At 44.2% G+C, this 27,156-nt stretch overlaps 1 protein-coding gene and 1 long non-coding RNA gene across 2 annotated transcripts in view; one reads left to right on the forward strand and one right to left on the reverse strand.

The window, feature by feature from the left end:
* Positions 1–818: 818 nt before the first annotated feature.
* Positions 819–9,601, reverse strand: LOC116223311. Its single transcript, XR_004165035.2, has 2 exons — positions 8,604–9,601; positions 819–994 (listed from the first exon to the last, which is right to left on the reverse strand). It is a non-coding gene; the product is annotated as an uncharacterized LOC116223311 (long non-coding RNA).
* A 141-nt stretch (positions 9,602–9,742) lies between these two features.
* Positions 9,743–27,156, forward strand: part of bcl11aa (BAF chromatin remodeling complex subunit BCL11A a) — a 64,373-nt gene continuing 46,959 nt past the window's right edge. Inside the window, exons 1-2 of the mRNA XM_012819888.3 lie at positions 9,743–10,212; positions 14,352–14,702. Coding sequence (XP_012675342.1) covers positions 10,158–10,212; positions 14,352–14,702 — 406 coding nt within the window. The 5' untranslated portion in view covers positions 9,743–10,157. The remainder of the gene's footprint in view (positions 10,213–14,351; positions 14,703–27,156) is intronic.

The raw sequence follows: 27,156 nt of genomic DNA on the forward strand, positions 1-27,156 counted from the left end.
GTGCGGAAATGCCTGTAGACTAGCCCTACGCATCAGTCATGTGTCTCATACGTTACAATATGACTGGTTAATGAATTATATTAGGCATAGACTTATAAACTACACAACTTTTCTATGTTATTTGTGACAAATTAGGGAATTGGCCTACTGTGCCTATATTTGTGTGAAATAATGTATATTCTTCATCCATTCAGTCATTTTATTAGCCTATTGTTTTTTGCGGTTTTAAATCTTCATCTGGAAAATATAACTGAAACCATCATAGTCATGGAAGTTCATACAGTATAAATGGCGAACTACTTTAGTTTGTTATTGTTTGTTTGTTTGTATTTGGCAAGTTATGTCCTCAGCATAACAGTTGTCTGACTACTCTGGAATGATGGGACCCTACCCTGGACAAGAGGCTGGCATATTTAATGTTCCTATCTTTTCGTTTGGCGCCATCTTGTGGTGAAATATATCAAACACCCAAGCAGCATTTAAAGAAGGCCTACTAACTTTCCGGCTCAGCCGTCGTTCATGTCGTAATTGTCTGAACAGAGTCATTACTTTTCTGTAGTTCTGTATTGCTGGAGGGATTTTACGAGGTCCGTGTGAGGAGAGGATTTGGTGAATTGAATGGGCTGTTTACAGATTACAGATAGCCTATACACACACACACACACACACACACACACACACACACACACACGCACACACACACACGCACACACACACCCACAGAGAGAGAGAACTTAGAAACTAAGTCAACAGCTATAAAACAATATGTTTTACATTGTGCTCAGAGGAAATAAAAAAGACTACTGTCCAATATGCAGTTTATTTGAAAAATATATGTTTCATTTTATTTATTTAAAATTTGCATCCATATGTATCCAGAGAATCCCTTTATACAGTCTTTGGTGTTCAGCGGAGAACGTCAGAGTTGGTTCTGATAAACGGAAAATAGGTGTTGTCCTCCCTGCAGTCGTCCAAGGGGGTCATGAATGTAAATCTATGAAAAAAAGATGAAGTGCGGTTGAAATGATAAGTCTTACAACTGTTAAGGTAACAGACTGTGTGTTTCAAAATGTTAATTAGTGATCAAGCTCCACATTTCTATTAGTAAGACAGTGATCAAAGTATAGGCCTATGGGATAGCAAAGAGCAATATTACAAGCAATAGTGAAATTAACGCAAAACATTTAACAGTGTTTCATGATTTATAGGCTATTTAAGTACCATAAAAAGGTCTGCTCTCATCACACACTAAGTTACAATTAATAAAACGAGGATGAGGGGAAGATAGGCTGTTGAGGATATGTTGAAGTGAGCATCTTGTTATGCCTTCATTAAAAGTAAAGAGAAACTTAAAGTAACAAGCTTGAAATGCACACTAAACAACATGTCTGTCAAACGAGAATAGGGTACCACACGTGATTCGAGTCACACAGTTAAATTTGGAAAACGGAAATCGTGTTATGGGCTAATTACACAACATTTCTCACGCAGAGAGTAGAGTTGTAGGCTGCATATCGTGTAGCCTACCTGTCCGTGATAACACGATTGATAACACCAGTGTGTGTAGAGCATTGCAAATAAACCTTAAACCTTTAATCTAATGTTTCCGAGCACATGAAACACGGTGGAAAAGAGGAGCCTATCCTCTGTATCAGGCATGAAAGCACACATTATGCCTACACCAAACGTGGGCTGTCAACATCAGTGTTACGCTGTTATATTTTACTATCACGAAGGAGTCTTGAGTTTTAACCGAAAAAAAAACCCCGGAATACGTTGACGCTGTCCATGGTTCTGAAGGAAATAAACCAATGAGATTATAATTACAGCACAATTGTCTGGCCTTTCGTCTGAAGAAATTGCATTCATTAGATTTTAATTTAATTTGAATGAATGTTGACTTCTGTGTCATAAGCTTTTCAACACAGAGTTTTTACACCAGTGTGTGAATATCCATGTTTGTCGAGATCGATCCTCTTGTTGACAGATTCTGTTCTGTTCAGACAGTTCCAACAGCCGTTATATTCGGTCGACATATTTTATAGGCCTCTGTGTACAGATATCGCGAAAGTATGATTAACAGCGGGTTACAAGACGTGAGCGCTCTAGCATGCTGAAGCTGAAATAAATAGCCTTTCAGTGTTAAGCGCTTTGCCGAAAAAAGAAAATCCCGCATCTCTCTCATTTATTGGGGGTTGACTGATAATTTAAAAAGGCGTCGGGCTAAGTAGTCTATGTACGCAGTCCATTAAATAATTAAAAACAGTTTGGTATGATGTCTTTAAAGTCATTAGAACGCCATTCCCTTACCGGAGACATACGCTTGCCTTGAGCGTAGTTTAATCAAATTAGAAGCGAATTATGTCCTGGCGTTTCTTCTATTGATATTCATTGGAATTGGCTATAGGCCTATGATATATCACAAATCTCTTGGAGGTGTATTACATTCCATTGAAGGTAGCCCGATAGACCTCACCAACGAGCATAAACAGTATAAATTAATTCTCACACATGGGAGTTGAGAAAAAAAACTTTGAAAGCTCTGTCAACCGTTTAATGCCCTGAAACGACTGGAGTTCATAATGCAGTCACAGAAAGTATTGGATTTTTTACTTTGAGACGAAATAAGCATCTCTTTCGGATAAGTTAGGATATTTATGGGCAATTTTTTTTTCTCGTTAATGTGCGGTGTCAGATTGCTTAAACACAATGCGCTATCAGCAAGACATCACAAAGCAAACTTGCAAACATAAAACGCCTGATTGCAATTTGTAAACCATTTTCTTGTATCCTAATCACTAACAACATGCCATGTTATGGAGAAAGAAAAAAAAACATCAAAACGTCAATCTCGAATTATGGTAAAGGCCTACCAATGGTCTTGCCTACATTTCATCTTAATCTACGATCGCAAACAAGGGAAATGTGGCATACATGTTGAGAAATTTGAAAAACATGTTGTGCATTTTACTCTCTTTGAACGAAAAGACACCTGTGCCACACATTCAAGAACATTGTCGTTGAGGAGGATCTGTAACGGCAAAAGAAGTGACCATGTGGTATTTATATTTTCATAATATTTTATTACAAGTGAGTCACGTATTAATTGATTTACTTTCTTGTGTTGTATTCTGCTTATTTTCCATTTCCTTTTAGTCAAAAGTCAAGATTTTATGAGGGGACAGGCTATAGTCTAGCTAAATGTATCCGATTGCCATAAGAAGTCATCACATTTCTTGTAAACCTATTTAGGGCTGATAAATGTACATTCACGGCACTTTGAAACCAAGGCTTTATTTCATGGTGTATTTTTGGTTTCTCGGGCCGGACCTGCTCATAGCATTATGCTTAAAAGGTGCATATGCACAGCCGCAAAATCTTGACGCTAGAGGGAGCCTTAGTACTGATTTGAGTTCGTGCATGGCTGTCTTGAATATTTAATCCCTATCATAAATGTGGCAATGAGTTTAAAAGAAACTCTGCAGAAATCCAACAGCAAGTCCGTACGCTCAGTATCAGTTAACTTAGATATACCACCGCTAACTAGGCTACATCACTCTTGATCTACCAAGCTATTTAATTTCTCTAAGACATAAATATCTAATTATATGCAAAGCAAAATCGGTGATGAAGACCTGAGATTACTTGTTTAAACCAAAAAAAAATCAATAAACTCAAACATGTTTTGTATAGACACACATAGCACACAGATAAAGCATAAGTTATCTTTTTTATCCGTCTACAGCTCACACAAAGTCTTATGTTCTGTCACATTATAGGTCTTTAATGACCTTTTGATTTTTCTCTGATCCTATTCTTAATAATACAACTCTCAAAACCGGTAGGAATATAGCATTTCTCATGCCTTTGTTGTCAGCATGCTGTACTGTGAATATGACCGCCACTGGCTTCAAAAATGTGTTCTAAGTGAGGAACAAATGCGTGCAGGTCAATCTCGTCTTCTTCCACTTACGTCCCCATGTCCTTGATACAGAGCGCGGTGACACGCACAGAACACGGAAAAGCTCGTGTTGATAATATGTTCTTGTTGTCTGAAACAGCTTGTACTGTTCAGGCGTAAAGTAAAGGAAGGCCTTCGCTCAACAGATAAATGGTAGACGTCCCATGTGTACCATCCCAGCCCCCTCATTCATCATCATAACAACCGTTTAGTGTAAAATTAACAACGACTTAACTACTACACCAATAAACATGGTCATGCATTACCACAGATTGATGAAGATTGCCCGATGGTATATCCGTAGCACTTATACGTGGGGATGGGCATTTGCGGTTGTGAAAACTGTCAGTTTGAATTAAGGACGTTGCAACATAATTAATTTAAATAAAACAGAATATCTCACCGTGGCTTCCAATGGCTAACCACGTAATTTCAGTCACACATTATCTCTCGTTCTCCTTTTCTCTTTTTCTCTCTTTCTCTCTCTCTTTCTCTCTCACTCACACACACACACACACTTGTTTTTATGATCGCCTGTGATAACATTTTCTTACTGTAACATATGTGAACTCACGTTCACGACACTATGAACACAAGCACATGACACAGGATACACACATACCGTTGCCTTTATATATAACACCAGTGCTCAGGTTTATAATTTCAGCCACAGCCACATAATCCCTTTGATTATATCTAATACCTGCCAAAACCCAGATGGCATGCCCACCCATCGCTCAGTGTGATAATGTCACATTGTGAAATCTAGCCATTAATATTAATTGTCAGTCAGCGAATCTGTCTGAACTGCTAAAGCTTGAAATTCCCCCGGAAAGGCAGGGTTTACTTGCGGGGGCTACAAGACAGGGCCGTGCACAGACATTTTGAGGGGCAGGTGCTCAACCTAACACAAGGGCACCCCACTCACCGACAGTTATTTATGAAAAAATAAAGTCACCTACAGTAGCACATCATCTCTCTCTCCGTCTCTCTCTCTCTCTCTAGTTTTAAGTAGGCCTATCAGCTATAGCTTAACCTCCCTTTTAATAATAACCCGTAGCCTATCGATTAGGGTGTGGATCATCCTGAACATTTCCTTGACATGTCACAGCACAAATGGCAGCATGGCTACAGCTCTATCAGCGCTCTAGAAGAAAGGAGTGATTGATAGGTTAATGTTTCTGATATCCAAATATGATTGCGTGAACTATTTACCATGTTCTCCGTGTTTAGTTGTTATACGTTTATAAGCCGCTTGACAACGGAGCTAGCGCAGTTCACCCGTCTTCATTGACAGGGCTATTTTTAACCAGTCTATCTTGTTTGTTGATAATCTTAATGGTGGGCTATTGTCTAAGTAAGGCTAGTTGGTCTATTGCAGGCTGCATCGAGATGTTTTCATAGTGGTTTAATTTCACAACAGTGACAAACAATCTATCTGTGCACCCCCCCCCCCCCCCCCCCGCCCCCCTTTCTTCTCCAAGAAACTCACATCCTTGTGTTCTGACACGTGGCCGCCCTGTTTTCTCAGTGCGCGCTGAAAAATAGTTTTAATCCACATACTTCAGTGTGTTCCGTAAAAGCATCGCCTGTATAATAGGGATGTAGGTGTTACTGTATAGGCTATTCCATCCGATGTGCTTCTTTAAGCAGCCTCGGGCCTCTGTTACAGTCTGCTTCTCATAGCATAGGAGAAGTCGAGGATTTAATGACATTAACAAACGAGACATAACTTCCGAATTCGTCTCGGGGATAGCGGGGGCTTTCCAGTTGCTTGCATAGTGGTATGGATCATCTACCTGTCATTAGACTACACGTTACACCTAGGCCTGCAAATGAGGTTAATGCCGTGAATAATAGCAAGAAAGTCCTCAATTAGTCGCAAAAAGATAGATTAATGAATGAAGGGAAAGAGAGAGAGAGTTAAGGGAGGGGGGCGGGGGCTGTGTTCTGTGTTAGCACAAGCAACCACAGGTAATTGAACTTTGTCGCGGTACATCATCTAAAAAACAGCAACATTTCTATGCTCATATCGCAATGATTTCATGATAGAAAAACAGTCCCTGCAAAAGAGATATCCTGATGAATTGCCAGGGAGAGAGAAAAAATGAAAAAAGAGTGAAGCATGAACAGGGAACGCTGGGCGTTGATTTATCGCATAAGCCTCTGGTCATTTCCATATATTGAAATGCGCCCAAGCGGCCAGTCAGTCAATTTCCTCTGAGCTACTGCTCGTGGAAAGGCGCGCACGTGACCAAAAGGAATTTCGCCGTCTATTCCTTTGAGAATTTGTCGATTTTTGTTTTCTATTTTAATTAAGCTTTACTTGAATTTAGAGGGAGGTGGTAATATTATTAGCGACCTGTAACAACTCCTAAATGCATTGTTTGTAAACAAATTCCAAATGTAAATCGCGTTTCTTTTTCAGGTGTACTGTTGTCCATCTCTTATCCCAGCTCAATTGAGCAAACATTAACCCTTATTTGTTGAACGGCATAATATACAACGTGAGCGTTCATACTAAGCGTTCACTTTTTCTGCATGTTCAGTTTATTGTTTTCAGTATTTTCATTTTAAAACATATGCGATGGTAATTTTTCTACCCTTCTCACAAACACACGCACGCACGCGCGCGAGGGACCGAGCAAGCGGGTGATGCATGTCAGATCGTGCACTGTAGGCGAGATGGATACTCCAATATATTTAACAACGGCTGGCTGATTTATGATAGAATCAGTCGCGCTGTCATTTACATATTGAAATTCTGCTTCTTGCCCACGCCGGGGGTTTTGTCGCTGCCTTTACCCTCGGTTCCTGAAGGAGGTGTAGCGCTCGATTTGCTTTGATCAATGCCCGCTGCACAGGAACATGGAGAATGTGTGTAGTGAAAGCGCGAGGGAGAGAGAGCGAGAGAGAGAAAAGAGAGGAAGTGAAAATGAAGGAGAAAAAAAAAAGCTCTCTGCATTAGCAGATGGAGTGTAGAGAGAGGTCAAGGTTGGTGCTCTTCATACAGAATGGGGAGCGCACAGTGTGGAGGCATGGACTCCATGTAACGGGCCCACTGAAATTCACCTAAAAGACTTAAGCCGTAACCCCAACATCAACTGATAACCAACTCAGCTACTTTTGAGATTAGCCTACCAGGACGACTGTGACGCTTTTTTTTTTGTGAAGAAAAATTGAATTGAATTGAGGACCTGTAAGAGACAGTAAAGATATACCGAGTTCTCAATCCTGCCGCCTTTTCATTCCCAGTGTGCCTGCAGCAGGACTCTGCTGATTCAAAGGAAACGAGAAGACCCTCCACAGTCTCTGCACTCGGCACTGCTCCGTTTAGCTCTTTTGATTTGTTTTGATTTACTCTTTAGAACTTTGACTTATTCATTTAACGTTATTGGAATAAAGAGTACCATGCATTAAGAATTGCCATACTCCAATAGTTGTACGCTTCTAAATGTGTTCAGAAAGCTTCCACATGCCAAACGCAATAAATACGCAAATATTTCAGGAGAGTAATTTATACATTCAGGGAGAAAAGACAATTTGTGCATCGCTCTTTATATTGCAAGGCATATAACTAACATCGTGGTAGCCTGTGTCCTTAAGTTTATATATCCTTAAGGCTTATGCTTATTTTACAAATGCCTGATTGCCTCAATGCTTTGAGAGCACGTTGTATTAACTTAAACTTAGTCGTAACATACTGAAGATATCGGGCAGCCTTACTGTTGTTCCGTTACTTGAACATATCTAACTTTTCTCTCGGATGAATACGTGACACTTGTCACGAGCTTTTCTTCCACATCTCAAGTCTTTACCACTTATTGTGGCTTATAATGGGCCCGGTCAGTGATAAAAACAGGCGCTCGCGACTTCAACGATGCAACAAGATGTAGCATTTTACATTGGTAGGCTATGTCTTTGGCGTATAGTCTATCCCGGACATATAATAACGGAGAATCTTTAGCGCACTCTCTAAGCCGCACCGCAACCTTAGCCTATACCGCCACACTTGGAGAAAGAATGAAACAGGAAACCTTGTGTCAGCATAACACCTGACGATCAAGACCACATCTATCGGTCTGGCGTGAATGAGTGAACGGACTATTAGAACTGTTTTCAAATGGAGAATCAGTTTAAAGAAGGGCAAACATCTTGTTGCGTCTATCCCGTTACAAAATGTTTTTTTTAATTCCACCATGCACAGATAATCCCAAATAATGTAAAAACGTACTACAACACTTTTCCTACCAAATACAATACAATACACAAGTAGCAGCTTATTGTTGGACACCGTTCGGTATTTACTTTAAATATTATTCGCCATCCTAATGGCCCCTAAGCTAAATGCTGCCCTGTTGTTAATAGTTCAATAAGGACCAGTAGGTTACGATAACAGTTTCATTTTGCCCTAAAAAAAAAGGGGTCAGGGGCAGCGTCACCGCATCTTGGACGAAGAACGCCTACCATCGCTGTAGCCCCTGAACCTTGACATACCGTCACCGGCGACAGAAAAGACGAGAGAGAGAGAGGGAGGGAGAGAAAGAGAGAGACGGAGAAATTCACCTATGCATTAACACCGAGAGCGAACTTTGTCCACAAAAGGAGGCGCGAAATATGTACCCTGTAAAATGTAACTCACTCTGATCACAAATACATTTCGTAGAGGCTCGACTTCCACTCCCGAAGCTTGCTCTTTCTTAAGATCTCCTATCGATTTCCTCTCTTTCCCCTGCAGACTGTCTCCCGTCCGCTCCTAACAGCTCGCGCACTGCACGCACGGCAGTTCGCTCCTGAGATTCGCTCCGTTCGGTCGCGAGTCGTACTTCTACGACTTCGCAGGGGTGTTCCTCTCCTCATCCCTCCCAGTGTATAGAACCGCGTTGTCATCACATTTGTTATAAGCATGATGTCTCTAGGTGTCATTATTTGGATTGCTCACGCGGTGTTTTGACCATCTTATATATTGATAATCTCTAAATCCATTTGGCGATGTATTGACGCCCCCCTCCCCCATCTGCCATGCCAAACTTGAACACATCTGAAACTTGTTACATCTACCCCTTTTTGTGGGCTGTTCCCATGGTCTGTTCGTCAGTGTGTTTTGTCTTTAACACCACTCCGGTATTCAAGTCCCACCTACATTCCACGCAAACTTCAGTTAAACGTACGCAAGTGTCACCCACGTTTACTTTAGTCTTGCCTATATCAAACAATCTCCATAGGTTTCTGATTTACTGGGCTGAGGCATAGGTTACACCATAGGTTACGCTCTCCACACAAGTGAGCGGTTCAACGCCCCCACCCCCGCATCATACACCGGTGCCCCCACGCGGAACCTGTCTGTCCTGTTCGTGCAACCCGATCGTTTCTCGCCCTTAGTTTCATTTCAGAGCTGCTTCACCCTCACCTAGCCTTTGGCTCGGTCGCAAAAACACCTCTGACTGTTAGACCCGGGGAGTGTGCTTTCTCCGCTTAACACAGTGTTCCTGCTCCGGAGCCCTGATCAATGTCCACTGCGACAGCTTATATTAAACGCTTCTCTTCCCCTCCCCTTGAGTATCGTATGTCCAGCCCCCTTGAATCTCCTGTCCATTGGCTTTTCGTGGTCTGTTTTCCTACGTCCACCCGCCGCGCCCCCCCGCCACACACACACACACACACACGCACACTCACAGAGACACACGCACACACATACACACACTACACATTGCTTTCATTAGACATCTCTCTCTCTCTCTCTCTCTCGCTCTCCCTCTCTCTCTCTCGCCTCTTGTCCGGCCCCCTGATCTTTCTGTCCATTGGCTTCTTCGGGTCTATTTTTCATGTCCAGCCCCTAATGAGTGTCCATTGGTTTTGTTATTTCCACTCCCTCCTCCCACTCCCCGGCTTTGCCCTGCCCATGTTTTGTATGTCTGTGTCCATCCATCTCCTGACGTTCAAGTTCGCAGGGACGTCACGTCCGCACTTGAACTTGCAGCTCAGGGGGGCTTTTGCCATTTTTTCATCTCTCTCTCTCTCTCTTTTCAAAAAAGCCATGACGGCTATCCCACAATCCATCTTCCCTGCGCCATCTTTGTATTATTTCTAATTTATTTTGGATGTCAAAGGCATTGATGAAGATATTTTCTCTGGAGTCTCCCTTCTAACCCGGCTCTCCCGATGTGAACCGAGCTGAACGCCACCACCAACCACCATGTCTCGCCGCAAGCAAGGCAAACCCCAGCACTTAAGCAAACGGGATTTTTCGCGTAAGTAGAACAATATTTGTAATGTCTACTGTTTTCACTCTCTTTCTCTTGGCCGGTATATGGTATTGGGCAAAGGAGAGAAAAAACCCAGTTACGGAGAGCGTAATTCATGAGGCACAGTGGACACTGGACAGCGGAATCGTGGTCAAGTGGACTTCAGTGAAGAGCGTGGCGAGAATTTCTTTTTCGTCTATGAAATACCTTTACGCACTTTACCTCTCTAACAATCTCAGAGAAAAGTTTTGTTTTCATCCAGCATGCAATCTGCAGGCAGCTGCAGAAGTTTTAGGTTAGAATTTCGTTACATGCTTATGCCGTGGCTCTTGTGCCCCCGTTGCTTTGGCCATTTAAGAGCATACGTTAAGGTGCGCGGCGAAGGGTAGGTATGCATGCTTAAGCTCGGTTTTTAAAAATATCTCACGGAATATAACGTAACGTGTTCTGGGTGCGATTCAGGGCAGGATTTCCCCTCTCTCGTAGCCTACTATTTTTGGAAGATTTTCAAAAAAGTGGAAGTGGATTTTGATTGGGAAAAATCTCGTGTCTGACTGTTTACAAGCGCCGCGTGTGTGTAGCCCACCGCCAGCAGCATAAGAAATTCGTAGAAAAATTGCAGATTTTCTCCCAACACATTCAAAGACCTATACCAAGAGGATAGACATGTTTACGTTTAAACTTTTAAGTTTAGTCCTTTTGAGACAGAGAGCAAATGCTTCGTGGCGAAGAGAGTTGTTGGGGGCAGCTCTCGTAAAGAGCAACAGGGACACTATTTTCGCCTCTGTATTCTTTCTTCCTGATTTACCGAATGCCTTCACGGACCCTGGTTTTGCATTTTGTTCAATTAATTCGTAAAGGGACACTTGAAAGGTAAGGCAAGATGAAATTCTGTCGAACGCCTTAAAGGCTCGGGTAGAAAGAACAAGCACTTTCAGCCACAAACGAACAATTTTACTTGGTTAAGAATGTACATTTTATGAGACAATTATTAGTGCGATGCAATGAGCGCAATACTTTATTCGTAACCTGTACATTTACCTCGTTCGTCGGTGTACTGTTTTATTGAAACGAAAAACCAACGACGGTTGGAACTGTGAAGTAGCTGTTGGGTAACCTACAAAACGCAGGTTTATCGCCGTTTACTTTCTATGTACCAGACCACCGCTCTTTCTCACGGCGTGGCATTCTAAGCGATAAACGGGCTTGACACAAGTGATACAATGTTGTTGTAACACTGTAGTGTATCATATGGCATTATTAGGTTTCCGTACCATGTCTGCTGGATCTCACTGCAAAGACGGTCTCTTCGGGTTCCATTAAGTTCTGTGTTCCGTGTCGAAGGTCCGCCGCTAGGGGGCAGACAACGATCATAAACTGGATGTGAACTTGAACCTGATCAATTTCACCGCCACCTCAATCTACATATTTGACGATGTGTTTAGAATAGAAGGAAACATATAATATGGGGTTAAGGCTGCCCCCCTCCCATTTACACACCCGCCTCAATTCTTGTGTTTTTCTTGAGTATTTAAGAACACTATAGGCTATAAATACGAAGAGCCTACCAATACAATTTGTAAATAGAGAAAACTCAACCAAATGAGGAGTGCTAAGCTATTGAAGGCAACCTAACTGAAATGCACCAAGGCATTGCAGTGTCTTGGACGGAAAATGAAAACACTTACATGTAAAGACATCTTAAAATTAACGACATAATAAGCACCTCAGTACACAGATACTTCATATGGAGCCTCTTAAATTATGGCTAGTATTTCTGTTGCAACGTCGTCCATTTGCAGACTATGAAAATAGTAACCACACAGTTTATTGTGATGTTTATTTGACTGCGACTATATCCATATGGTATGCGTGTCTGATTGCTTTAATTGTTTTGAAATTATAGATTATAAAGTTTTTTGTTTTATCTTTTTTTCATTGGCTACTGAGAAGGGCAAGTAGGCTAGAAGCTAATACATTTATTTGGTATACGAGTGAAATATTTTTAAAGGTTTCAGCCTTAATCCTATACGTCCAATGATCGGTGGCATAACTTTAAAAAATTAACGATTCCCCTGAATTGTTGCTGGTAAAGCTATTTATCACATTTTAATAATTGTGTAGCCTATTGAGTGTCAAACCTGCTCGGTGAAGGGACATTTATTGAATTACAACCGATCAAAGTTAACACTGTTCTAAGTCATCTCCCCTTATTGGTAAAAGTGTTACGGAGGCCTATAACAGTGATTAACAGACCGAGTGAATTAAGGAAACATAATGTGTGATGCCCAAAGTAGATTGACTTCTCTCAGTAGCCTACCATGGAAACGTGTAGGCTACCAATTTTTTTAAATGTCAAACTACACCTATTCACTTTAGCTAAACGATAAGGCCTTTTGTAAAGTGATTAAAATAAAAAAAAATCAGATTTAGAACCCCGTTGAAAGAAAACTATATCATGCATTAATGTGTGTTAGAAATATCAAGTTATCTTATCATTCAAATAATTGTCTAATTTTGTCACCCCAGTACTCTAATGGGTATATTAAAATAACGTAACACATTAAACGAAGTGGACAAAACACGTGAAATGATAAAACACAAAATAGCCCAATGTCAGACAAGCGACCAAACTAATTCAATTTGATTTAATTACACAACGTTGGCTTTTGTTTCTACTGTACTAGCAGACTGGCGAGTTTGGATGTTAAAAAGACCTCTACCGTTGTCATGTATGACCTAACATCAATTTAGGGGTAGTAGCCTACCAGTAGTCGGAATTTATCACATGTTATCTCTATGTCCTAGTTGGAGCGCTGATGTCGTGTAGATTTGCGCTTTCAGATGATATTTCCCTCATGAGCACGTCTGGGAGCTACTCCACATACGCCCCTCGATATCTGGTCTGGGTTGGGCTGGAGTAAATTTAACCTCAGTTCACAAGATCCCAACACTTTTTTTTATCAAAAATCTGTACCAATCATCAGCAACTAAAATTAAAATCTATTTTTTGATTCTCAGTGGTTTTAGGTTCATTAAAATATGAAATTGGCAGCTTAGTAAAGAAGGTCATGATGCTTAACCATTAGGAAACTGGCAGAGTACTTTCACCTATAAGAGCAACGATTTTCAATTCGATGGATACTGAGCGTAGTGCTTAAGTAGCGACTCCCCATCCGTCTTGGTGAGATATAGCCATTCATGAATGGGTTTCCCCGGTTGTCTGTGACTGACAATAGAAATTCTTACAAAGAGTTAAAAAAAACCTTAATCCTGGATTTTGAGAGAGGCATTTACTAGTGCGACTCCTCATCCCGATTTCCGGCTGTGAAAGCGGTGATCAAAGAAATAAAAAAAGTCATGCGCATGGATGAAGTCCGGTGGTGTACTATTTTGGTTGCCGAAACGCGCTGGGTTTCCGCACTGCACATGTGTTGGACACATTTAAACGTCTCCATCTTAAGATGTGAGGAGGGTGAGACCAACCTACCGAGGAAATCTGAAGTTACTTTGTTTCTGATACACGTTTTAAAGATGATGCGTCTCAAGCTCACATATTGCTTTTGTCAAATAGGGCAGAAACTAACCGTGCCAAGCTCATGAAAATATCATCCTCACATATTATTAGGCATGGAATACGTTGTGTAGTGTGTAAAGAGGAGATTCCTAGCTGTACGTACACACACCTAATGTTTTATAGCACACTTTGTGGCTGTTCTCTCTCTGTTGTACACATGTTGTTCACCTGATATGATCCTTCTTGTGGTTTTAATAATTGTTCCAAATATCTTGGAAAATAGAAGCCAGGGATGAGAACCTATGGAGATCATTGTGCCTCTTGCTTCACTTCAGAAAAACCATAGAGCCCCTCTCCTATCGTACAGTGCCTCTGTAAGTGACAGCCAGGCATTTCTGTGACAATGACATACATGCACCATGCCATATGATGACCCCCCCCCCCCCCCACTACATCTCTCAATATTATGCTTCATCCAGTCATCTTGCTGATATCCACTCAAACATTCAGTGTCTAATTTTCCATCTCTCTCTCTCTCTCTCTCTCTCCCTGGTCCCTGGCACTGTGTTTCTCTCCTCCTCGCTCCCTTCGTCTCGTCTTGGCGTGCCATCCCTGCCTGCGTGTGCAGCCGAGCCTCTGTCCGCCGTCGTGCTCTCGGAGGAACACCGGCAGCAGCAGCAGGAACACCGCGGGCTGGCACAGCTCCCTCCGGAAGGAGACCAGGACCTGCTCACCTGTGGCCAGTGCCAGATGAACTTCCCTCTCGGGGATATCCTAATCTTTATCGAGCACAAGAGGAAGCAATGCAATGGCAGCCTGTGCATAGACAAGGCAGTGGATAAGGCTCCGTCACCGCCGCACGGCGAGCTGAGGAGGGCCTCCAACCCGGTGGAGGTGGGCGTCCAGGTCACGCCCGAGGATGACGACTGCTTGTCCACGTCCTCTCGAGGAATTTGCCCAAAACAGGAACACATTACAGGTAAACCACCCTTTTTAGAAATGAGAAAAAAGAGGAGGACAATGAAGTGGTGATAGGAACATGGCTTAATACACATGGAGATACAAAAAAGAAAGTATGACGTCTATGGAGGGATGGCTGTGGTTCACACCCTTGCACTCTTACTGTAAGGGATGGCAGGGAGTGTGTGTGTGTGTGTGTGTGTGTGTGTGTGTGTGTTTGTGCATACTGAGTAGATGCATAAGACCATGCATCACACACATGTTCCCCCCTCATTGAAGGGTTTGTTGGTCCTTAGAGAAATTGGGTGGATCCCAACTACAGCTCTGGAGACAGATATCAATAACCTTAATATGGAGGATGACTAGGATTGTGCGTAAGCCTATGTGTTGCCAAGATGTGTGTGTGTGTGTGTGTGTGTGTGTGTGTGTGTGTGTGTGTGTGTGTGTGTGTGTGTGTGTACAGAGCAAACAAGGATACGAAGCAAATGGTGTGGTGGGTTATTGAAGCTTGCCACGCTGTGAAAGCCAACCTCCGAGCCAGTGTCAAGTTGAGGCTGCAGCTTTTGTTTTCCAAAGCAAAGATGAAAAACATTCTTTGTTTTGATTTATTATCATTTGCTCATCAGCGCTTGGAATCACCATGGGTTTTCACTTTGCCGTTCGAGGGAGTGGAGTGGGGATTGCGGTAATTAAAGTCAGGCTTGTGCTGCAGATCAGAGCCCCTCTCTGTCGGCTGTCTGCTCCAGTGTGGGCTCACTCTCATCTTCTCTCGCCCTTCCTGTCCCTGGCCTCAGATGCTTCTGCTTGCGTTCGGGAAGAGTTTTTTTTTTTAAATGGTTAAACTTGGCTTTGCAGATGCCCTGGGATCCTCTGAGCTCAACGGGATGGCATTCTTTTTGTTTCTTTCTCCCCTCAACTACCACGCACACACACACACACACACACACACACACACACACACACACACACACACACACACACACGGTAATCAAATATAGCCCAATGGCAAAGTGACATGGCCGACCTTGGCTTGAAGTTGCCATTTTGTGACTGGACAAAGTGGAGCACCGTGGGTGCGCCCTGAAGGGCACACAAATGGGCTTATCCCCACAAAGAGGGGTGATGGGGTGGGTCGGGGGGGGTGGCACAGAGAGGGGGCGGACACGGGTGGGGTGATGGGGTGGGTGTCGGAGGGTGGGGGAATGAAGAGATTCAGCAAGAGGAGGGGAAAGTTTTGGGCGCTGAAGGGGTGGTGTCAGGATCTTTGGTGTGACAGTGGAGGCTACATCTCTCCCCCCTCCACACACACACACACACACACACACACACACACACACACACACACACACATCCCCCCCACCCCAACCACCCTCAGTGTGTGTCCACAAGCTCATGGGAAATGCCTCTCTGTGCTGCTTGGACTCTCTCATGTGGTTTCTACAGATGTATCTTGATTTCATTGTGGTTTTTACATGGCCACATCTTATCCGAATAAATGTATGCCTGCAGATTTTCACTTTCTTACCAAAATATATGAAAAAAAAAAAAAACGTGAAAAGGAAGTAGAGGGACGCTCAGTTATTTTCGGTTTGTTGAGGGAGAGTAATTTATTTTAAGGAATCTTAGCGCCACTAATTATTTGTTAGAGTTTTTCTGCGTGTATTTTAATTAGGGTGAACTTCTAGTGGTTGACTTCCAGCACTAAATAAGGCATGGGAAAACATGAAATACTGCCACAGAGACAAAGAGCCAAACAAGACAGTTTATCACTTTGCTTGTAAACAACTTTAAAAAAAAAAAAATCTTGGAATCCGCAGGGTTAAACTGTGACCTAAGGTAATCATAAGGTCGTCTGCTCCTTTGCCAGGGTGTTTACAGAACTCGATGTCCACTCCCTCACACCCACCCACCCACCCCCCGAGCTCATTGTATAACGCTGGAAATCTTTGTGCCTGTCTACTGTACGTAGCTGGCCTGCTGCTGGTGATCTAAAGAGCTGTTTGTTGTGAGCAGAAAAATGCCAGCGAGTCTCCTCCAGCCTGTTTTGTCTTCAGTCCCCCCCCCCCCTCACATTAAGAGTTTCTCTTTCTCTCTCTTTCTTTCTCTTACTCTGTCTGTCTCTCTTTCTCTCTCTCTCTCTCTCTCTCTCTCTGGTTTGCTTCAGAGGGATTGGTTTTCCAGGAAGTGCTTGGGTTGGGTCAGCCCCATCAACAATCATTTGTACTTGACCTTCTTTCAGGAGTAATTATGGGCTGGTGGGGTTCAAGGATGAAGTAGTTCCCAAAGACATCCTAGCTGCTTGCATGATGGGCAGCGTGGGGGTGTGTGTGTGTGTGTGTGTGTGTGGGGGGGGTGCACCAAAGGAGAGGAGAACAGAAAGAAAGAAAGAGAAAAATACCCTTCAGTGAGGTGGATTTACAGTGAGAGGTTGCAGTCGGTTAAAGGACAGTCAAGCCAACGTCTCCCTGAGATTCATTGTGGGTTTAATGGATATGGGTGCTAACCAGGGTCATGCATGTCTGGTTAACCCCTTTGTTTTAAAAGATGTTGACGCAGTTTCAGCACAAATTATACAATCCATTTAAGCGTGCCGGCTATCGCGCGCTAGCGCCGTGTTCCTGTCAGCAGCTAAACTGGGTTATTAAGCTCATTTACATCATAATATAAAAGGGTTCAGACGATGGTGTTGGGTCACTGGTATTATGTGTGGTTGTTATAAAAAAAAAAAAAAACATTTTGAGGGAAAGACTTCAACAGCTCCTTAGTGTGTTATTTAATCGTGGCGCAATGCTAGTGGGTCAAAGAGGGAATGGTGACATTAATTAGTCATAGACTAGAGATAACTTTAGACATAACATCTTCAAGGACAGTTAGGGCTGGAGAATGTGCGTCAGTCATAAAGTTCTTATTTGTGGAATGCCTCTCTTCTGGGCACATGGATTGGATGGAGTTCAGACGCTAATGCAGGTGAAATCAGTCACTCTGTCGTGGGTAGTGTCAGAACTGAGGATATCAGGCCTCCTAAATCAAATAAGAACATACATTTATATTTACACTGCTGGTGGTGGTAATTGTAGGCGCGTTATGGTATGTTAGTGATCAATTTATGTTGTTGAATCTAGGCTGGGTGAGAGAGGTGTTGTCGGGGAGATTTTGAGGAGAGAGGGGATAGTGAGGACCTCATGGTCCTGAAACATCCCGACGCTGGCTGCTTCAAATGGCCAAATACGGAGCTTTGTGTCTGTGATGTAACATCCCTATTTACATACAGCACGGGTCTGTTGGAGAGGACGAAAAGCAGTACCTGTCATGGTGGAATGGACTGTGTGTGTGTGTATGCGCGCGCGCGTGTGTGGAGAGCACTGTACGCGCGTGTGTGTGTGTGTGTGTGTGTGTGTGTGTGTGTGTGCTGAGCACTGCATGTATGTGTGTGTGTGTGTGTGTGTGTGTGTGTGTTCCATGCATGCTGCCCCAAATAGGCCATGCATCCTGGCGAGGGGGCCCAGCCCGTCAGCACGGGGGTAATCGACTCTGCAGCTCTCTCTCCCCCCCCCCCCCTCCTCCTCTCCTCTCCTCCTCTACCCTCCTGCCCTCTACCCCCCCCTCTCCCCTCTCTCTTTCTGCCCCCTTCTCTGTGCTTTCCTCACCTCTTTTATTCGCCTCGCCTGTATGCTCCGTGCCATTTTAATATGGGCGGCCGCGAGTCCCGTTCCTCCAACGGCAACACTTATTCTATTAATCCCTAAATGAGATTATGCGCCCCAATCCCGAGATTCACTGACAGAGGGGAGGGAAAATAAAGGCAGGTTGTTAATCTTAAACTGTGATGGGCCTTTTATCACGCACACATGAGTGTGTGTGCCAAGAGCATCAAGCGCAGTGTGAATGCTCAACGCATTACATTGATGATAATGGCATTGCCATTGTTCCGTTCTCTCTGTCTGGCTCTCTTGATGAAATGTAAAAAATATGCAAAGTAACATCCGGCGATCTCCAGTGTGTTTTTTTTTTCTGTTTCTTTTTTTTTTTTTTTGAGCGCGACGTCCAAAAATATGTCAACGTGACAGATTGAATTTGCGTAGGATCCGAACATGAAACCGTTTGGAACGCCGGTGAACTTTTTAACAAGCATTTTCTTTTTTTTCTGGGGCTGTCTAGTGCTACGCTGATGTCCCCTTTTGATATTATGACCGGTCTGCAGCATGTCAGCCGATTAGTTCAGCACTGATATGCAGAATGGACCTCAATACGGATAATTGTATTTTTTCAAATGCCTTTTTCCTTTTTCTCCCTCTCTCACACATGCATATCGTCTGTCTCTCTATTTTTCTGCTCTGTCTCCCCCTCTCCCTCTCTCTTTCTCTCTCTCTCTCCCTCTCTTTTCAGTTGCACAGCTATTGCTTTAGCAGTCAATGTAAATCAGGGGCACCCAATTAATATTGAATCAATTACACTGTGCTATTGCCTGGCATATGAGCTGCATGCAATTTTCTGTGCCAAAATTTGACCCAGATGATTGCCTTAACAAAGACCCAAGCAATTTGAGCCATTTTTTAAAATATAATCTAGTTCATTTTTTTCCCTTCTCTCAAATCATCCACTATTTCAAGCGTAACTGTCTGTCATGATTGTGATTATCTTCAAAGCGTAATTCTTTGTAGCTGACAAGGGAGAGGGTCTCTCCTAGAGGCCCAGGATGTGATTTCTCCCTCTCTCTTTCTCTTTCTCTTTCTGTCTTTCTCTCTTTCTCTTTCTCTTTCTCTCTTCCAGCTGTGTGCTAGGAGTAGAAGTGAAGTAATGGGTGATGTGAGTGTAGTGTAGTGTAGTGTAGTGTAGTGCTCGGGCATAGATGAAGACAGCGGTTAGCAACCTGCCTGTAAGACCGACTGAAACAGCTTCGGCTGAGAGACAGAGGAACTGGTCTCTATCAGCAGCTGTTGCCAGCTCCCAGCTTCCCCCCCATCAATCAACAACGTGTGACGTGTGTGTGTGTGGGTGTGTGTGTGTGTGTGTGTGTATGTTTGTGTGCACATGTACATGTACATGCTTGTGTCTTTGTGATTATTACTTTTCTGCTGTATATGTGAAAGCGTATCTTCCGCTGTGTGTGTGTGGGTGTGAGTGTGTTCATCGGTCGACTAAATTCAGGATTGCTGTTCTAGTCGCAGATGTAGAGACTAGCTGCGGTGGCACTCGGAGACATGGGTGAGCACAGTAGTACTGGCACGACACGTCCGAATCCTTTTTTTAGACCTCCACTCTCCGAGCAGGCTGCAGGAGGCTCCGGCATTTTTCTTGTTCCACGATCAGGGACCATGAATGATCAGAAAGCGGCTTCCCCCCTCCCCCATAAAGCAGTGTGTCACACTATTGTCACCGGAGTCTCTGCTGCTCGGTCCTCCGATGCGAGGGCTTTATGAATATGCATAGAAATAGCGCCTCATCTTTTATTTTTCCGACGGTTGCAAATCCTTTTAAAAAAAAAAAAATTCCCATCCTTGATATTTTTTCTCTTAACCTCAGATTCCTCAGATTCTCTAGGAGAGTAAGGTACAGAGCTGGTTTGGCTTGGTACATATGCCAGTGTGTGTGTCTGTGGGTGTGTGTGTGTGTGTGTGTGTGTGTGTGTGTGTGCTGGGGAGCTGAAGTGTACACTTTCTCTTGACATATATTACATTTCAATGTTAATTTCCAGACCCCCCCCCCCCCCCCCCATTGCCCCCCTGCCAATGAGAAGCTGAAACAATGACCTATTTTGGCCACATGTTTTTATTTATATTATGCATGTCCCACTCCTGGATTCTGCCTTTTATATAATTGATCCATGAAAAAAAAAAATCACATTCAGATTATAATAGGACTTTTTATCCCCGTGATGTGTGTGTGTGAGTGTGTGTGTGTGTGTGTGTGTGCGTATTAGGGAAGGGGGGATTTTTTTTCTCTCCCCTCTTTTCAAGCAGAGGAGGCTGCACATTCTCTCTCTCTCTCTCTCTCTCTCTACCTGTTTTTATTTTCCCTTCTTCCTCTGGCTTCGCTTTGTGGCGAGATCCAGCTCACGGGAAACAAAGGTATTTAGCAGACAGCCGTTCCCTGACTGGCATGCTGCCACCTATGCCAACCCCCCCCCCCCCCCCCCCCCCCGCCCCCCCTTCTCTACCCGACATAAGCCCCCCGCCAACCACTGCTGCTTGGAGCCCCTCCCCTCCCACCTCCAGACAATGGCGTCTTTTTTGGTGACGGGAGAAAAGGAGAGAGAGACAGAGACAGAAAGAGAGATCCACGCTGAAGCGTCTGCTCATTCAGGAGCTGCTTAGACACCCCCCCTCCCCCACACACACATATATACACAGACATACACACATACTCCCACCCTTGGAGAAAGCACCAAATAATTGCCCACATATGTTCACAGTGTGTGCATTGGAGGTGTGCGTATATCTAGGTGTGTGTGTGTGTGGTGTGTGTGTGTGTGTGTGTGTGTGTGTGTTATGTATGCATTTCCTTTAGGAAGATCAGAATGGTCAACATGCACTAAATGTGCGTTAAAACAAAGTACAAAATAAATAAAATAGACCCCCTTTTCACACACACACACACACACACACACACACACACATAGACCTTTAAAGTGGTGGTTGGCTAACCTTTTTCTTTTAAAGTTTACAGACAGTCATGGATTTCTAATGTATATTTCTCTGCAAAGCACAAGGCCATATCTGTATTAAATATATAGATACATTAGAAGGTATTCCCTTACTTTCTTTGAGTTTAATAATACATTGTTGAAATTACCCTCCCCCCTCTCTGTCTCTTTCTCGTTCTCCTGGGCCTGTGTGTGTGTGAGAGAGAGTGTGTGTGTGTACATATAGGCCTACCAGGCCCTGTCACATCGTGGCTCTCAAATTATATCAGATGTTTGAGGGAGGAAAAAAAGTGTCCATAAAAAATGTTTATGTACTACAAAGCGTATTTATAAATCCCAGTGGATTACAGGCTGGCGTTTTATAAACAAGCAAAAAATGGTGCTGAATTACCAAGACTGTGTGTGTGTGTGTGTGTGTGTGTGTGTGTGTGTGTAGCATGTGTGAGGGGCTGTGTGAGTGCAAAGACTCAGAGGAAATGGAATTGCTCATATCCCTTATGCTTGTATAAATGTGAATGAAGGACAGCACTCCTTCACCCCTGTAAGTAGTGTTTGAATTTAGTACTTGTGGTGTGTGTACATCAGCATGTTTTAGGCAAATGTGTTGATGTGTACACATGTAGCTCGCGCGTGTGTGTGTGTGTGTGTGTGTGTGTGTGTGTGTGTGTTGATATGTGTGTGTATTTGGGCTTACAAGAGGGCCGTTTGGGCTCGGGGGTGAACATGAAAGGGTTTGGGAGTTGGCAGTGTTGCTGGAGGACATCCCCAGTGGGCCGTGCCAGAGGATGGTTGGCAGGGAACGGGGCCGAGGGAGAGGGGGGAGAGGGGGGGGGGGGGGAGGGCTGGGCTGTTGTGCTTCTGGCTTCTGGTTCCACGCTGGGCATTCCTGTTACTCATGTGCTCCCATCATAGCTGCAACCTGCCCCTGATCTGCGCAGTGGTCATACCCCCCCCTCCACACACACACACACACACACACACACACACACACAGGCTCAGACTTGTGTTGAAACTATTTGATTAGCCAAACCTATATACACTCATAGCAGCACTACGCAATATCCGACCAATTCCCACATAACCACACACATACTCAAACACACACACAGACACATACACACATACACACACACACACACACACACACACACACACACACACACACACATACTCACACACTGGTTCCTCCGCTCATCTGCTTAGATGAGCTCCGTGTGTGTGTCTGTCTGTCTGTCTGTGTGTGTGTGTGTGTGTGTGTGTGTCAGCTGGAGGCCTCATCATGCAGGCAGGCGGGCGGGCGGTCCACCGTCGAGCAGTAGTCTCCATCCTCTCGGAGTGGGCCAGAGAAGTTGTCTGAGTTTCCACGGTGACCTTGAAGACTGCTGCCACTCGCTGGGCTTCAGGCTTGCCAGCCGAGGCGCTCAATACAATCAATTCATTTGGGCTCTAATGGTTACAAATGGCAAAAGTTGAGTCTCTGCAGACACACAGAGACCCCCTCAGTGGCCTGCTTTTTGCCTTTGGTTTCCCTTCCTTCCCTCCATCGCGCCCTCTCTCTCTCTCTCTCTCGCTTTCTTTCCATCTGTCTCCATTTCTCCCTAGTTCTTTTTCTCTCTTTTTTTTTTGCTCCATCTCTCTCTTCTGTCCCTTTCTCGGTCTCTAATTCCTTCTTTTTCTCTATTTGATTTTGTTTGTTCCATCTCTCTCTTTCTCTCTCATTCTCTCTCTCTCTCCCCTCTCTCTCTCCCTCTCTCTCTCTGTCTGTGCGACGCGGCATTCCCTGTGTGACTTCATTAGCTTCCTCTCTCCAACACACACGAGGGAGGTTCACACACACACACACACACACACACACACACACACACACGAGGTTCACACTGGCTCTGGCAGGCCTCTGGGCGCCTGCTCATTGTGTGCTAATCAAAAAGTCTTCACCAAGCCGCGGCTGATTAGGAGAACATACCGAGAGCGCCGCGGCATAAACGCTGGATAAATAATCCAGGGCCGCGGTGTCGGCACGGACCAAAGACTGGCCCACAAAAGTGCCCGGCGAGTTGTGTGTGTGTGTGTGCTTGTGTGTGTGTGTGTGTGTCCCCCCTCATGCCTAAAGTGAGGCGTGTGTGTGTGTATTGGGTGTTTGCCTAGTTCTGAGTGTTTGTGTGTGTGAATGTGCGTGACAGTGTTGGGTGTGTGCCTATTTTTTTTTATTTTTTGGCTGTGTGGTGTGAATGTGTGTGTGTGTGTGTGTGTGTGTGTGTGTGTGTGTGCTGGGCCCCACAGTAGTTGAAGAGCTGAGAGGCTGTTGCCAGAATCTCTGAATTTGACGTGAGGTCCAGGAAATTGGGCTGACGTGCACAGGAGAACTAAACGATTGCAGATATCCATGGGAGGGCATTATTTCATAAGTTTGCATATTAATCTCCAAAGTGGCATTTTTATGTTACCATGAGACACACAATTAAAATGTGAATTAAGCGCATTAGAGAGATTATTTTTTTTAATGCCTAATGACCGTTATTGGCACTGCCGATGCACATTAGGGTGATGATTGCTGTTATGTATATGACATGCAAATTCACACACCCCAAAACAAATATTTGAGGAATAACATCTGCACTCGCCTTCAAAGCAGTGAAGTATGCTATGTGTACAGATGTGTGTGTGTGTGTGTACAAAATACATGTGTGAGTTCTGTGTGTGTGTGTGTGTTTTGTGTGCGTGCACTCCTCAGGGACTACTCAAAGCCACACACACACACACACACACACACACACACACACACGGACAATACAACCACCCACCTCACACACAAACACACGCCATGACTGCCACTTTCTCTCTGCTGCGACCGGCTTTAACAAGTGTTGGCAGAGGAAGAGAAACAGAGAGAGAGAGACAGATAGAGAGAGAGATAGAGAGAGAGAGAATGAAAGAAAAAGAGAGAAAGACACTTGTTTGTACAGTGGAATAATTTGCCCCCGTGTCAGGAGGCTTCGTGCTGGCCAGGGGTTGGGGGGTCCGTGGCCCCCTCACCCCGCACAGGATGGCCTGTCACGCTGCCGAGCGCCTGCCTGCCAATAAGTTAATTGCTTTATTTTTGGATGCCTGTAGAATGAAAGGCAACCCCTGGCTCCCAGCTGCAGCCCGGGCAGATGCGGCGTCTATCAGAGGCACCGGCGGAGGACAGACAGAGACAGAGACAGAGACAGAGGCAGAGGCGCTGTATCTCTGGAGGTCTTAGAGAAAGTCGCGGGGTGAAAACACCATGCACGTATACTCACTCAAACGTCCTGGCTCTTTAGCGCTAAGATGGCTGGAGCCCTTCAGTCTAAATGTAACCGACTGAAAACTGACAACCGCCCCAGCTTTGTCATGCCCAGATTTTATTATTATGAGTTTTTAAATGTCTGTATGTCATTGTTGTCGTTGCTGTTGTTGTGATGGTGATGAGTGGGGGGAATGGGGACCTTCTCTGTTTAGACGAGGCTGCTTCCGTCATGGCACACATAGATAGAAAGCAGTGCCTGTGAAGATCTGTAATGCAGCTCTTTTCATTTGGTTAGAGGCAGATCGTTTGTATTGTTTGGGTCTGTTTTTATCTCAGGGAGGCAGAAGGTTTTGTCTGCGCCTTAAGTCCTCTCATCCTCGATGCCACGTAGTGAGCCTCTTGCATCTCTGCTTTTATCCTGCTAGTACTGTAAGGGGATTTAATTGTGTTTCTAGTCTCTATGCCATTAGTACTGCCGATATGTCTACTACTAATGCTACTACCACCACTAATACTACTACTGCTACTGATACTACCTCTAGTACTGCTACTACTACTACTACTACTGCTACTACTACTACCACTAATACTACTACTGCTGCTACTACTGCTACTGCTTCTACTACTACCACTAATACTACTACTACTACTACTGCTACTACCACTATTACTACTACTAATATTATTACTACTACTACTGCTACTACTACTACTATTATTACTACTGCTACTACTACTAATACTACTACTACTGCTACTGCTATTACTACTACTACTACTGCTACTACCACTATTACTACTACTAATATTATTACTACTACTACTGCTACTACTACTACTATTATTACTACTGCTACTACTACTACCACTAATACTACTGCTACTACTACTACTGCTACTGCTATTACTACTACTACTACTACGGCTACTACTACTGGTCTTATTACTTACTTAATATTCAATGATGGTAATGCAATATCTGCCACTAATGTGTCACCATCATAAAATCTCTTTATGTCACGGAAGTATGGAGTATGGATTGAAAGACATCTCCCATGTAAATATACATGGCTTGAATAGAGGTGTATCTGTGTGTATCTGGAGAGTAGTTGATGAAATCCAGGTGTAAACGGTTTCCATGGTGAGCGGCCATTATGCCTGTGATGTCGCCGGCGAGAGGCAGAGCCGGAGCGGGGGAACAGGGCTGCATGCTGAGGGACCGGGTGGTTGCTGCTTCCTGGTTAACAAAAACTTGAGGCGAATGGTGCAACATGCTGACACACGCTGGCATGCTTGTGTGTGAGTGTGAACACACACACACAAATACACACACACACGCACACACACACACACACGCACACACACACGCACACACGCACACACACACACACACACACACACATGCATACACAGGGTTATACACAAAATCTTGCTTTCACACTCACACATGAGTACATGCACCACACATGTGCTTGGACACAGACACACATACACACACACACACACACACACACACACACACACACACACACACACACACACAAAAAGCCCCTACTTCCTCACTGAATCTTACTGATAATTTGCTCAGGCTCATTTGAATTTTAAGCACTTCTTTAATCTTCAAAGCCTAAATTGCTTTATGAATATGCATGGCGTGGGCAGCCTTTAGTTCATTACCTAGTTGTAAATTCTAATGACCATTAGGTCCTCTCAGTAATTGCCAATTGTTTTGCATTTTTGATTGGCCTATTACCATGTGCATTCCGAACCCATCACCACGGCCTGTCAGACCTTCTGCAAGGAAGGTGTGTGTGTGTGTGTGTGTGTGTGTGTGAGTGTGTGTAAGAGTCTACACTCGGGAGTGGGTGCACTTTGTTAAGCAAAAAAAAAAAAAGGTAGATAGAAAAAAAAAATGAAAAAGGTGGAAATTGCTGGTATCTCTCACATTAGTCTATCTTGTAGTTTTTTTTCTTAGGAGGGGTGGTGGTGGTGGTGGTGGTTAAAAATGGCTGCTGTTAATGAAAGCAGCGTTTTGCGTGTGAAGATTGAAAGTTCACCAGGAGATTTGACATATTTAATTTACATGATGACTCCGCACCCCTTCATTAATGCGCTTTGCACACCGCACTGCACTTAATCACTTCTGATCAGGCTCCTCTGCCAGTGCTTCATCTGCACCCAAACGCCGTTGCCTGGGCTGCCCCCACCAACCATCCATCCATCCGCACACACACACACACACACACACACCCCACACTCGGTGCTCTCTATCCCCCGCCACGGGCTCCTTATTTACGGCCGGCCGGCGCGACGCACAGCCTCAGCCTCTTTTGAATGGGTGGAGGCCTTCGGCACATAAAATAGAGCCTCAGCCTCTTTTGAATGGGTGGAGGCCTTCGGCACATAAAATAGAGCCTCAGCCTCTTTTGAATGGGTGGAGGCCTTCGGCACATAAAATAGAGCCTCAGCCTCTTTTGAATGGGTGGAGGCCTTCGGCACATAAAATAGAGCCTCAGCCTCTTTTGAATGGGTGGAGGCCTTCGGCACATAAAATAGAGCAGA

This window comes from Clupea harengus, chromosome 13, assembly GCF_900700415.2.
Source record: "Clupea harengus chromosome 13, Ch_v2.0.2, whole genome shotgun sequence".
NCBI lineage: Eukaryota > Metazoa > Chordata > Actinopteri > Clupeiformes > Clupeidae > Clupea > Clupea harengus.